The sequence below is a fragment of the Delphinus delphis genome, chromosome 20 (assembly GCF_949987515.2).
Source record: "Delphinus delphis chromosome 20, mDelDel1.2, whole genome shotgun sequence".
NCBI lineage: Eukaryota > Metazoa > Chordata > Mammalia > Artiodactyla > Delphinidae > Delphinus > Delphinus delphis.
In genome coordinates, this window is record NC_082702.1 from 48,142,707 (window position 1) to 48,156,319 (window position 13,613).

The 13,613-nt window shown below is 38.6% G+C and overlaps 1 protein-coding gene across 7 annotated transcripts in view; it reads left to right on the top strand.

Moving 5' to 3' along the window:
* The window catches only part of CNTNAP4 (contactin associated protein family member 4), a 264,366-nt gene extending 250,989 nt beyond the window's left edge, over positions 1-13,377 (top strand). For 6 of the 7 annotated variants that reach the window (XM_060000066.1, XM_060000072.1, XM_060000070.1 and 3 more), the window contains 3 exons: positions 5,097-5,315; positions 5,647-5,718; positions 11,010-13,377. In XM_060000066.1, coding sequence (XP_059856049.1) covers positions 5,097-5,315; positions 5,647-5,718; positions 11,010-11,203 — 485 coding nt within the window. In that variant the 3' untranslated portion in view covers positions 11,204-13,377. The remainder of the gene's footprint in view (positions 1-5,096; positions 5,316-5,646; positions 5,719-11,009) is intronic. The other variant, XM_060000069.1, reaches the window with a different exon arrangement.
* Positions 13,378-13,613: the final 236 nt, after the last annotated feature.

Sequence of the window (13,613 nt, forward strand, 5' to 3'; positions counted from 1 at the left end):
TGTTCAAAATGTGTTAAGTACTGAGGCCAAAGTGAATGATTCCTCAATCGGCTCCTTTAAGAGACCTATTTACTCAAAGATTATATAAAGAGACATCTCTCTACGATGTAATTATGTAATTAATCAAAGGAAATATGCAGGTATAAAGTTGTTTTGCTAATTCATTAAGCTTTTATTGGGTCACAATTCTACCACATGAAAAAAAAACCTCAATTAAGATCATTGCATACTCTTGAAATTGCATAAAACCTCTCATAGCAAATGTGCCCACATTTTGAATAATGATATAATTTAACCTATTACAAAATGACTGAAAATTACTATTCAGAGGCTGAGTGAAGTTCGACTATTTATTACTTTTTTATGTCAGGTATGTAAGGGTGCAAGACCACTGACAGCAAAAATCGGTGGGTACATCATGGTGGGAAGAGCCAGGTCGCATCAAATAAACTGGGTTCATATTCCTCCATAATTAATAGGCTGCATTACATTTGCTTTGTTTATTCAAAACTCATTAAATTAAGTTCTGAGTTGTGTTTACAGATTGTTTTTTATGTTAGAAGAGTTTTCTAAAAGGCTGAAGATGTTTTCACTCATTGTGAGCAGTAGCGTTGGTATACTTAAAGGCAGTGACCACATAGGGATCATTTATCTCTTCTGAGGCTGCAGAGCCAGGAAGTAACTCAGGTTTTTGCAGTGGAGATCTAGGCCAGATGTAAATAAAGTATGTGGTCAGAAGGAAGAGGATGTCTACGGCATCTCACAGAAGAGCTTCAGGAACGGACTTCAATCTCAGGGACATTTTATATAAAACCTGCTTCAAAGCCAAAGGGTACACAAGAAAGTTTAATTCAGTTACTTAAGGACACTGTGATTTTGTAAATGTCCAGTCAGATGACACTTCAGGTGACACAGGTCATGCTGAAAGCAAAAGAGAAGCTCAGGTTACCCCGAGACGCCTCACTATAAATAGTTTGTACATTAATCAGGTTCTCAAGGTTGTATCTCAGAGCAGTAGGCTTGGTTGGCAAATAAATACCGTTTAGAAAAAAACCTGCTCCTTTATCCACACAGTATTTGCTGTCTGCTTTGCCATTTGACTTTTCCACCAACTGTTGTTGTTGTTGAATCCTTGTTGTAATTGCCTGTGATGGTAAAAATGTCCTGCTGGTCATTAGCACGGCTCCTTTGATTCATTGCACCATTTTCTGGCAAGCTTTATTTATCTTTATGGATTAAAGGCATTGAGATCCTTTTTTAAGGTGACCCCTTTTCCATAGGTGTGGCCAAACTACTTAGGTTTCTTTTGAGTTATTTGTTTTGTTTTGTTTTTCTTTGTTGTTGTTGTTTTGACAGCCACAAGAAGTTTCATGAAGCACTTCTTGTTTTAATTGTTCTTCATTTACTTCATATCCTTTCCAGAAACAGTCCTCTCTCTGCGTAATAAACAGAAAGGCGCTTCATACGAATTTTACTTTCTTGTTACTCTATTTTCTTGTAGAACTTTTGGTAGATTTCTTTGCAAAAGCAGAAGCCATTCCCTTGGTTGGAAGATACAGTTGAGGCTAACTTTTTAACAGGCAAGACCACCTGCAAAATCTGAGTCAGTTAAGAATTTTTCTAACCGGAAACATCCCAAACATAATTGTCTTATCAGGATTTCAATGAAGTAAGAGGCATTTATCTACAATTCCCCCACCCGTGCTGTTCTAACCCTTACATGTTGTTGGCATTTCAGGAGTCAGATAATAGGAAAGATAAATGTTTTTGTCCACTGGCTCTATGAACACAGTTGTCAGTGCAGCTCTCTGATACTATGTACTGCTTATAAGCAACTTAATATAGCTGTTAACTTCATCTGGACTCAACTCTGGGAAGATGGATGCAAAGTCCCATAGTTCCCTTTCTCTCCAGATTCTAGTTCCGACCCATTGACTTTCCTGAAACAAGGGAGTTGACGGTCTAGCGCAGCCAGGTGGGGTGCCTGGGGGCTGCCAGTGAGACAGTGTTGTGAGACTCCCTGCTTCTGGTTGGAAGAGAGTCTGGGGACCAGCCTAGAAGAGTCTTAAGGGAGACCCTGAATTGTGTGGCTCCTGGAAAATGCTTGGCTTGCAGAGGCCCCTGGACCCCGTGGGGAAAGGGCAGCATTGAAAACTCAGTGCTTCTGTGTTCCCTCTTTGCCGAGGAGAGAATGACCTGAAATGTGAGGATGTCCTGAATCCTGAAATTTGGACCATGTCCTCTCTGTCCCAAGGTTGGGTGGGCATTTGGATGGCAGCTTCACGGACAAGGACAGCTGCTACGCTGTCTACCTTCTCTGGGCGTCAGCCACCTAAGGAAGGCAGTGACAGAGAATCAACGAGCAGATGAGAAAAGCAACCCTATATACAACCCTTGATTCAACAGCAGTCAAGTGGGAGAGAAATCAAAACAACCAGAATGAAGCTATTCAAGGAGACAGACCCCATCCTGAATGAAACTAAGTAAGAGCGCTGTAAGGAAATTCTAGCCAAGCAGCAAAAAGACCTAGAGGAACTACAAGTATGATTTTTCCAGACTAAAAAAGAATGATCTTTGTGGATACTTGAAATCATTCCCTGGAAGGGCAAGTGAGAAAAGCACGTGACCCACACAAAAACAAGTCCTCAAAGATAGAAATCAGCAGGGAGATTAAAAGCAGTTAAAGAATATGCAGAGGAGACCAAACGTGAATCTCGGCAGTCCAGAAGCGTAAAAAGGATGAAAGTGAAACAATAGCTGCTCGCACAGCATATGAAATTTTCCAAGCTAAAGAAAAACCTGTGTCTGCAGATTAAAATGGGCCACCGGGGTCTATGCGTAATAGATGAGAGGAGATAAACAGCAGGGACAATCTGATAAAAATTCCTAAATCACAGGGAACCTTACAAAGTTTAAGAACGAAGTGATAGAGCCAGAAGATGCTGGAGTAAGATATCTACAGACGATTAAGAGAATAGGGCTGTGCAGAGTCATCCTTAAAATAGACACACAAAGAATCACCTAATCCATCAAGATAAATTTCTGTTCCAGATACACTCCATCACATTTTCTAATTTATTTCTTCATAGCATTATCAGTCTTCAGAATTTTCATCCATTCCTGTTTCATGTTTAGCGTCTGTCTCCCCTACTAGAATGTAAGATGCTCAAACAGCAGGGAATGCGTTGCCTGTATATTTAGCTCTTAAAACAAATATTAATTGACAGACTAGTTTAAGTTTTAGATTTTAAAGCTTTTTTCTACAATATTTTATAATAGGTAAATATTTTCCGTTTAAAGGTGTAGGGTTTTTAAAAGTTGCCTCATATCAGATTTTTACCAGAGAAGCGAATTTTATCTATTTACTTTTTTCGTTGTTGTTCAAAATGTAAGATTTTTTTTTAAGGTCTATAGAAATTTTTTTCAGGATTTAAACCTTGTAGAAGAAATATGAAAAGCACTGTTCTGATTATATTGCTATTAAAGTATATTCCTTTTTATTCCTTGTTAAAGTAAAAAAATAAACCAAAAAACTCCGAAGCAAGAATGTTGTCTTTTTCTAAAAATATGTATATTTGAATGTATCTGCATCCATTCAAATGAGTGACTGCTGTGTGGGGGGACTAAGTTAGTTCTTTGGTTTATACACATCGATGAAGCGCCTCCTATGTAACCACGTGGTGCTGGGTGTTGAGGGCTCCCTGTGTGCTCACGGAGCAGCAGCGTGATAGCCTCCCAGGGCTCTTTGTGCTACGAGGCAGGACAGCCTCCTGGTAAGGACATAGGCTCCAGAGCCAGGATACCTGGGTCTGAATACCGTATCCCCCAGCACAACAGGAAAGTGATGTAATCTGTCTAATTTTCAGATTTTTTAGAGTGTGATATTCATGATGCTAAACATCTAATCAGTATTTTTATTAAAAAGGTATAAAACATGCATGAAAATGGGACAGAAGGAAGTGTTCTTCAAAAACCTTGATATAACAAGACAGGCTTAATCAGAACAGAGTTGCCCAGAGTCATTTCAAGAATAGATACCAAGCCAAAAAAAAAAAAAAAAAAAAATACACTGCAGAAGATATAAGTGGAGTGAAGGAAAGAATGTGTCAATTATAAACAAAAGAAGCTTATGATTTTGGAGTCCAACAGGCCTGGAGTCCAGTGCACAATGCCAACAGCTGAGTTGACCTCAGGCAAATCACTGAAATTCTGAACCTAAAGGGTCTTGTCTGTGTGACTAGACTAGGATACTCATGGCTTCTGTAAGGTTTAAACACAAGCATGCAAATCCCTTAGAATACTGCCTACCGTATAATAAGCATTCAGTAAATTCAATATTTATTATATTAGTTTTTGAAAAGACCGAAATGCAAGTGTTGGTGTCCCGGTAGGTGCAGCACAGGGGAAAGTGGTCTTGCCGCTTTATGGTCATGTAGGATGGGTGGATGCATCGTAGTCTGATAACATTTGAACGTTAAAAGTCTACAATTAATTCCCCTTGTTTAGATTTCATGCTTGCCAAGCGTGAAATATCTTCTTCACTGTAAAATTATAAATTAATATCTTGACACTCAACCAATCTCTGTCCCACAATAACTCCATATTAACTAAATGCTCATTAAAATGGAGGGGGGTTATCTATGTATAGGGGGCACACATACCTCAGTCTGAGTGGTAGGTGGACGGTGAAACAGGGAGAAAAGTCAGTGAGGTATGAAAGTTTTCACTGCTGTACGTAAAGAATTAAGAGTCTCTGAAAGCTTTTGAGATACAACCTCTAACATGATAACATCTTGCAGGAACGCTGATCAGTTCATTATCTGACCCATTCTTGTAGAGACTTTAATTATTTCCAGAGAGCTCTCAGTATATTTAATTAGCCATACTTAAAAACTTGTCTTTATTAGCCTGGGATGTCTCACCAGTAGTTGTGGAAAGATTTAATGGATCTCTTGTAATAAAGACAAAAGCAAAAGGAATTTAACAGCTGAGTATGTATTGCTGTTGCGTTGTCAAGACTTGGAATAGTCCATTGTGGCAATGCCCGTTTGCACCTTCACTGTCATCAATCCTGTGGTGTTTCTTTGGCTTCCCAGAACACAGTGACGTGGACCAGGAGACGGCGCTGGCAGGTGCACAGGGCTTCCTGGGCTGTCTCTCTGCTGTGCAGGTCAGCCACGTGGTGCCGCTGAAGGCCGCTCTGCACCGCAGCCGCCCAGCCCCCATCACCATCTCAGGACACGTGACGGAGTCCAGCTGTGTGGCCCAGGCTGGCACCGATGCCACATCAAGGGAGAGGACACACTCCTTTGCAGGTGGCCTATGGCGCTTCTTTTACCCAGTCCCAAACACAGCTTGTCCACTGGATATTAAAATCTTTTAATGCTGGGACTCTGTGTTCTCAAGATGGTTTCTTGAAATTGGTTTTGTTTAATTTTCAGTCCTTGCCCATTTCTCTCCTAGATTCTCAATTCGTTATTCCTGTGGATCATTGCATGTGGGCATTGCTTAAGGTTAAAATTGCAGACATCCCACACTGACCTCTCTAATTCTGTTCTGGTTTTAAAAGTTTATGAATTTTTAAACATTTCTTCTTTTTACTCACCGATATCCCCCTCTTCCCCCTTTTCTGTCCTTTAACTGCAGATCATTCTGGAACAAGAGATGACAGAGAACCCGTCACTAACACAATCAAGAGTGACTCTGCAGTAATTGGAGGTAGTAGAAAGCATGAGCGAGCTCTTCCTATCATTGCTAATGATGAGGTAGTTAGCACTAGAGAAGCTGTCTGTGGAGAATCTACACATGGCCCAAGAGTTAGGCAGTGAATCCTGAGGTCAGTGGGGTGCTTTATTATTTGTACTGGATTGTCTTATAGAGTCATCCTGAATTCCCAGCTTCCTTGGAGAGTTTCAGTGTAAATAATTGATAATTCACTGAAACATCACACTCAAAGAATGGTTGTTACACTGTGATACTAATGAATATCATTTAGCTTGATAATGGCCATCTCCATTCCCTAGGGTGTTCTGACTGGATTTGAGGAAGTGTCATTTTTTGCCTTCTTGGACACATCACTGCTTCTGCAAGGGTTTATGTAAGAAGTAGGAAAAACCTGAGATTAACATTAGAAGCATATATTTAATGTTGCCTTAATGCTTAATCAAGGTGTATATTTCCATGGTTTAGATGCTCCTCTCAGTGAATATTACATTTTTATTTGCATTTTATCAAATACAAAACTAATGGAAGAAGGGTGGTTCATACTTACTTTATTATTATTTTTTAATATATTTATTTATATTTGGCTGTGTTGGGTCTTCGTTGCTGCGCGCGGGCTTTCTCTAGTTGCGGCGAGCGGGGGCTACTCTTTGTTGCGGTGCATGGACTTCTCATTGCGGTGGCTTCTCTTGTTGCAGAGCACGGGCTCTAGGCACACAAGCTTCAGTAGTTGTGGCACGAGGTCTCAGTAGATGTGGCTCACGGGCTCTAGAGCACAGGCTCAGCAGTTGTGGCGCACAGGCTTAGTTGCTCCACGGCATGTGGGATCTTCCCGGACCAGGGATCAAACCCATGTCCCCTGCATTAGCAGGAGGATTTTTAACCACTGCACCACCAGGGAAGTCCCAATACTTATTTTAAATTGCAAAATTAACACAAAAAGTTTTAAATTTATCTTCCTGGCAGTAAAACAGCATATTCTCTGAGACATAATTTACTCAAAACCAACCCCCTACATAAACCTTTTCCTTCCTGATTAATGGTCTTAAGAATGTTATTAATCAGATTATTGAAATGTTAAGTGGCTCACCTTTCCTCCATACTCTGCATATGATATGGACATAAAAAGTAAACAGTTATTTTATTATCAATATATTGCCAGGTAACGTGATTAGTCGTATACTTGAGCAACTTCCGTGGGCTTTATACCTGATTCATTTGGTTCTATTTTTTACACCCTTACTCATGTAGACACTGACTTCCTTTAAGAACTTAGAATTTTATTTAGACAGAGAATAGTACTGGTCAACTCTTTGTGAGAATATTAACATCCCCATTGCTTTTTCAGTTGCTTTACTTTTTATCAAATTAATGAGGTATAAATTAAAGATGCATAAAATAGGTTCCTCATTTAGTCATATAACAAGCGAAAAACAAAAACTAAAACCCTGTTAGAAGAGTAGTTAATAACTGCATGTCTACAATAAATATATCAATATAGTATTAATACAATCTATGGTAAAAACTCATTTGAAGTTATAGCATTTAAAATGTGCTCAGCATTGCAACTTGTTGGGATTCCTAGTCAAACAAATTGTCTCAGTCTCATAACGGTGCTTTTTCTGTGCATTTAACTAGTATAGATATATAGTCAGGATATAGGGAGATAAGTATACAGATTTAGATATAAATAGTTATTGTATAGTCAAGCTAATGTTACAGCAAGTATTTAATCTTTAGAATATTGTTTGTAAGTCATTGTATGTTGGGATGGAACACACAATGGAAACAACTAATAGGTGACCTGTGAAATTCTCACTTGACTCGAGTGCACAGAGCAGAGCAAGAATTATGGAAGATTTGCTGCTCGGGGTCTCGCCAGGGTCCACAGATCCAGGAGTGTCTGCTTTTGATCATTGCAGACTGAGCTTCGGGAGCAGAGCAGCTGGTCGTGGCCATCTAAGCCCGGAAGGCCTCTCCTGGGGTCACGCGCAGTTTCTCAGCTAAATCACAGAATACTGCTCTGTAGCATGTTGCTCCGTCTGCTAGCGTTGTGGTAGAGTTCTTCACTTGTTGTTGCGTTACTCATAAATTGCACCCACTGTGTAACAATAATTAATCCATCTAAGTAGTTTCCAACTGGCTAATTCCCCCGTGTTTTACATTTTAGGTAATCTTTTTCTTCAGTTACAAACAGTAAATAAATAAACAGTGTGAGATGGGAAAATTGATTTAATAAGATATTTAGGGTTTCTGGTCAGAATACACAGACATGAATGCTCAGATTTAGACAGAAAGCTACATAATTTCCTCATAAAAACACATTCACCAGTTGGCAGTGTCACAGAGTGCTGTAGATAGATGGCCATATGTCATTTAGAGTATCCTCTTTCTTTTCTTTTTTTTTTTTTTTTTTGTATAACAGGTTAGATCAAGGTTTTCCGTGGACATGAGAAACCCTGACATAACACTGTCTCCAGTTAAAAGGGAAATCACGTGCATGGAGCAAACCATTTCCAGAGTCCAGCCGTGATTTTGACTGTCTGGGCGTCCTGCCTGGGCCTGCAGTAGCCTGCCCTCTGTATCTACTTCATCAGCTTTCCACACTGAAATTGTTCAGAATCTCTTTCTTTAAACTAGAGGCCTATAACCAGACAATAGAAGTATTTATAGCAACTCAACTGATTACTTTTCTAAGATGAAAGGCAAAATGTATAACATCAAATGGATCCTCTGATTTAAATTATTCTTTATTAATATGACCAACTATGAAAAATCGTATCCATTAGTAAATTCTTCAGATTTCAAGTATGGTACAGAATTTAGTTACCAGGTTTATGTTGGATCTGTCAACAAGGAATTTCTGTCCCTTTCAGGTGAGGCTGACCTCGCCAAAAATCGGCTTAGCCCCTGGCAATATTATGATTGGCTGTAGTGAATCTGCCCATCAGATCATGTGCTGTGAAATCCACTGTGACTGATGAGGACTTTCAAAGTTGTGGCTTCAGTTGGATTTGTTAGAGTTGTTTATACCTAATTTAAACTAGGAGGAAGAGTCCTTGTTTTATGATATGAGACTCCATCCACATCACATGTTTTCATTGTACCTATTTTCGTCTGAAAACACTATATTAGTACCTCCACTGATTTCATCAGAAGAGTCTAAGTACAAGGGAACTCTCAAACTCATGGTGACAGACAACAGTTTTCCAAATTCTATTTTTCATTTGAAAACTTGGCTTTATCATTGGCATCCTACATTGTCAGTTGTTTTTCTTTTCTTTCTTTTCTTTTTAATAAATTTTAAAATTTTTATTTATTTATTTTTGGCTGCCTCGGGTCTTCGTTGCTGTGCGTGGGCTCGCGAGCGGGGGCCAGTCCCCACTGCAGTGCGGGGACCCCCTCATTGTGGTGCCCCCCCCATGAAGCATGGGCTCCAGGCACGTGGGCCTCAACAGCTGTGGCACACAGGCTCAGTAGTTGTGGCGCATGGGCTTAGTTGTTCTGCGGCAGGTGGGATCTTCCCGGACCAGGACTTGAGCCCGTGTCCCCTGAATTGGCGGGCAGATTCTTAGCCACTGCGCCCCCAGGGAAGCCCTGTTTTTCTTGAAGTGACAGATTTACTTCATTTTAAAGAAAATGTCTGCCAGATATCCCAGTTAAAACAACCATAGTTTATCTGTCAGTCATCCTTTCAAGTAAAAACAGTGTTCTTTAAAGGAAAAAGCAGCTAGTTCAGTTCACAACTCAACTCAGATGTTCACGCTGGCATTCTTCCTGGAGACAACCATCATACTTCACGCTACAGTAGAAGTACTTTACAAATACTTCCCATGTCATCACGCAAAATGTTAGAAGGACTTATGGCCAAAGGTCATGATTTGGTAAAATGTGTAATTTTTAGTGCTTCATCAAGGATATTCTTAAATGAATCTGGTAGTGCAATGCCTGCTTTCTACTTTATGAATTCAGTGACCACTTTTAAGGTTTGGTGGCCTTGCCTTAATTCATGCCAAGGTACCAAGAAGTTGACCTAACCTTGTTTTGTCCTATCAGTGGATATTACAACACAGTGAAAAAGGCATCTTAGAGTTATTATGAATAGTTTTGACCCTGTGGACCCCTCACAGTGTCCCGGGAACCACCAGGGATTCATAGATCACACTTTGAAGAAGACTGACTTAACGTAATGCCAGGATTGGTAACCATTTGGCATCGCTAACAGTTGTGGTATTTTTTATTTACCACCAATTTTTTATTTACCACCAATTTTTTATTTACAATCAGGTGTTTCAAAAAATCAATATTCCTCATATAGATATAATTACTCTATGTATTCGTATCGATATATTTCATTAGTCAAGATTATTCGTATACATAACTTGTTCCTGCTATTTATTTAACAATATAACAAATTATTGATAATCAAGTTCATTAAAGTGTTTACATTTAAGGGGATAAATTAGGAGATTGGGATCAACCTATACACACTACTGTATATAAAATAGAGAAACAACAAGGACATACTGTTTACCCAGGGACCTAGACTCAATATTTTGGAATAACCTATAAGGGAAAAGAATCTGAAAAAAATAGATATATATGTATATGTATATATGTATAACTGAGTCATCGTGCTGTGCACCTTAAGCTAACACAACATTGTAAATCAACTGTACTTCAATTAAAAAATGTTTACAGAGACTTCCCTGGAGGTCCAGTGGTTAAGACTCCATGCTTCCCCTGCAGGGGGCGTGGGTTATCCCTGGTCCGGGAACTAAGATCCCACATGCCGCATGGTGAAGCCAAAAATAATAACGATAATAAAATAAAATAAATAATAAAAAATGTTTACATATTTAAGTATTAAAAACACATTTGATTATTTTATGATGTTACTATTACTCTATAATTTCAAAATAATTAAAACTTGTCTGGGTATTAATGTGAAGTGACCCCATGGTCTTAGAGTCATGTAGGTAATACCTTGTGTTATTAACATATTGTACATATAAATGCACTGAATGAATCCAATATAATATGCGTTCAGAGTAAATGAAGGGGAACCTACAAGACTGATAGAACTCAGAAGTAAACAACATATTTTATACCACTTGATCCAGAAATACCTAAGGTTTTGATATTGATTTGAAATTTCCAATTTATATATATTAGATGCTTGATTTCAGTAGAAAATAATTTTCTGATGACTTCTTGAACAGTGAAGTCTACAGTTTCTGCATGGACAACAATTCTGATTTTGTGTTTCTTTTCTCTTCTCTCACCAGGTTTGATAGCTGTTGTGATCTTTATCTTGCTGTGCATCGCTGCCATAGCTGTCCGCATTCATCAGCAGAAAAGGTTATACAGGAGAAATGAGGCAAAAAGGTCGGAGAATGTAGACAGTGCTGAGGCTGTTCTGAAAAGTGAGCTTCATACACAAAATGCAGTCCGTGAAAATCAGAAAGAGTACTTCTTCTGATTGGCAGCAGTGATTTACCTTATAATTACAGCAGTCTGATTTAATAGCCAGGGGCTCTCAAGGGACAAAAAACAGTTCTTACATTGAATGTACAGGCAGTGGATTTGCAGCACTGCCATGTTGCCATGTCCAGACTCGAGACAGCTCCAGGAGGCCTCATCCAGTGACATACTTCCCACAGTGGTCATTCTATATAACAAGGAGTTTTAGATATTGATATTAATTTCCAACTGTTCTGATATGATCTGAAACAGAAGTTTAACCCACTTGAGAGCTACAGGTTTTCAATGTGAAAAGTGTAGCCCTGGCCTCTCAGCCGTAAGTGATACCTAAGTTGTGTGAGAGGTGAAAGTCAAAATTGGACTATAATGACCTTGCTTTATTTGAGAACATATTCTGTGTTTGCTTTAGTGTCCCCATGGTGTTATTCATAGACCTGGAAATGCTTCTAAGATCCTGTTTGGCTGGTGTTTGCATCTTCAGTGGCCAAAAGTATATAAACCCCTTTGCCTTTCTCTGTATTGCATTCAATACAATTTATCAGTAGTGTTGAAATATGTTTTGTTGTCACTGGTTTGTTTGTATTGCTCTTTTTCTATTTGACTCTTCTCAATGATTTTGAAAACTTTAGGTTTTGAGTGTCAGGCTCCAGCTCTGAACATGCAATTCATATGTAACAAGACCTACAAAGTGCATTGCTCATCAGTATGTGATGTCTTGCCTTTAACACTTTTCTGTTTAACTTGCTCTCATGGTTCGGTATCAGCAGTAGTTAAGACCCTGGGTAATGCCAGTTTCCCAAAGAGTGTGAAATGTTGGCACGTAAACTCGTTGATATAAAAAACACAATTCTTAACACTTCAAAGAATTGTTTTTATTTACAACTGTAATATCTCAAATGAAATATACTTCCGAGAATATTTTCCCCCAAACCTTATGTCAGTTTTCTTTATAGGTTTATATTTCTATTTTCCTAAAGTTTATCACCCACTTTTCCTTGATCTCCCTTTACTGTAGTCCATGGAGCATCTTCTTATGTATTAGAAAAAAGAGACACTTGAAGTGTAGAGCTCCATTCTTCATTCTAAACTCTATCTCCCCCCGCTTCAGGCATATATTTTGCTGTGCACTGACATCCAGGTGTACTTTTTGAAATATAAGCCGCACCATGCCCCCTTTTTTCAAATCCAGTAGAGTTATTCAAGAATGCTCCTCCTAAGGGGTGATGGCATATTACATGTCATATTCTAAGTCTGTCGTTCTAGTCACTTCTCATTTACGATGATGGGGTGTATTTCTCAAAAAGAACCAAAAATCAATATAACTTACTAACTAGTTCATTTTGATTAGGAGATATATACCTAACAGAAGTTCAAATAATTATCAGTAACTTTATGAAACTTGCAATAATTACCCTTGAGGCCATGTAGACAAGATGCTTGCATGTAGCTATCTTTGAATTCCACAAGCCAATTGTATAGCAGAGGCACTTCGGAATTTACACTCACACTTTACAGGTGTCTGCCAAAGAAAAACTGGATTCCTTCGTTCGTTCACACCAGAACAATTTGGAAATATGTAAATTAAACATATTTTTCTTTATTTTCCTTCTTGACTCTCCTTACAAAACCTGCCTGTCTTTTCTCACAGCACTATATCCATCTTGATGTTTCTGTAAATGCCCGACTAAATCTCAAGGATATGAATTAACAGTAGTTTATGAAGGACCTATATGGAAAAATGGCATTTTTGTTGTTGCTGAAAGGCTTGTGGTAGCTACCAAAGGATTGAACATGAAAATGGTAGTTTTCATTTAATGCAAAGCTGAATACAAACACTGTAACAGCTCTGAATCTTTCACACGTGTTCTTGTTTTTTAGTAGCAGCTTTAACCTGGTTGGGAGCTGGAATGTAAACAGGATTATAGATGGTGAAGCCCCGCAGTACTCTGTGGTCTGCCGGCTAGGAACTGCAACATTATAGCATCAAAACGCACTGATACATCATATGCCATGACTTGCATTCCCTGATTTGTAATCTGTTCCTTCTTTTTTCTTAATAAAATGCACTTTTGAAGTAAAATGCAGAATATATTTTGAGATGTTGTATAAAAGTTTAAAATGAGGGAATTATACTGGATGTTTTTTTCTCAAAACAGTAAAAAGATGCGTAGATGTATGCCTTCTTTACTGGTGTTCGTGGGTTTTTTTGAACCTTTTGGTACACCCCGTGATTATTATGAATTGTTAACAAAAGCTGCATTTATAATTTTTCCTTTTAACTGGACTCAGAAATGAAAGAAAAAATAGGAAGATGTTTACTGATTGTAACAAGTAAAGGAAGTTAAAATAGATTTTAAGTTTTGCCAAAGAACAATGATTTGACTGTTAGCAGGTGTTTGCTGAAAGGT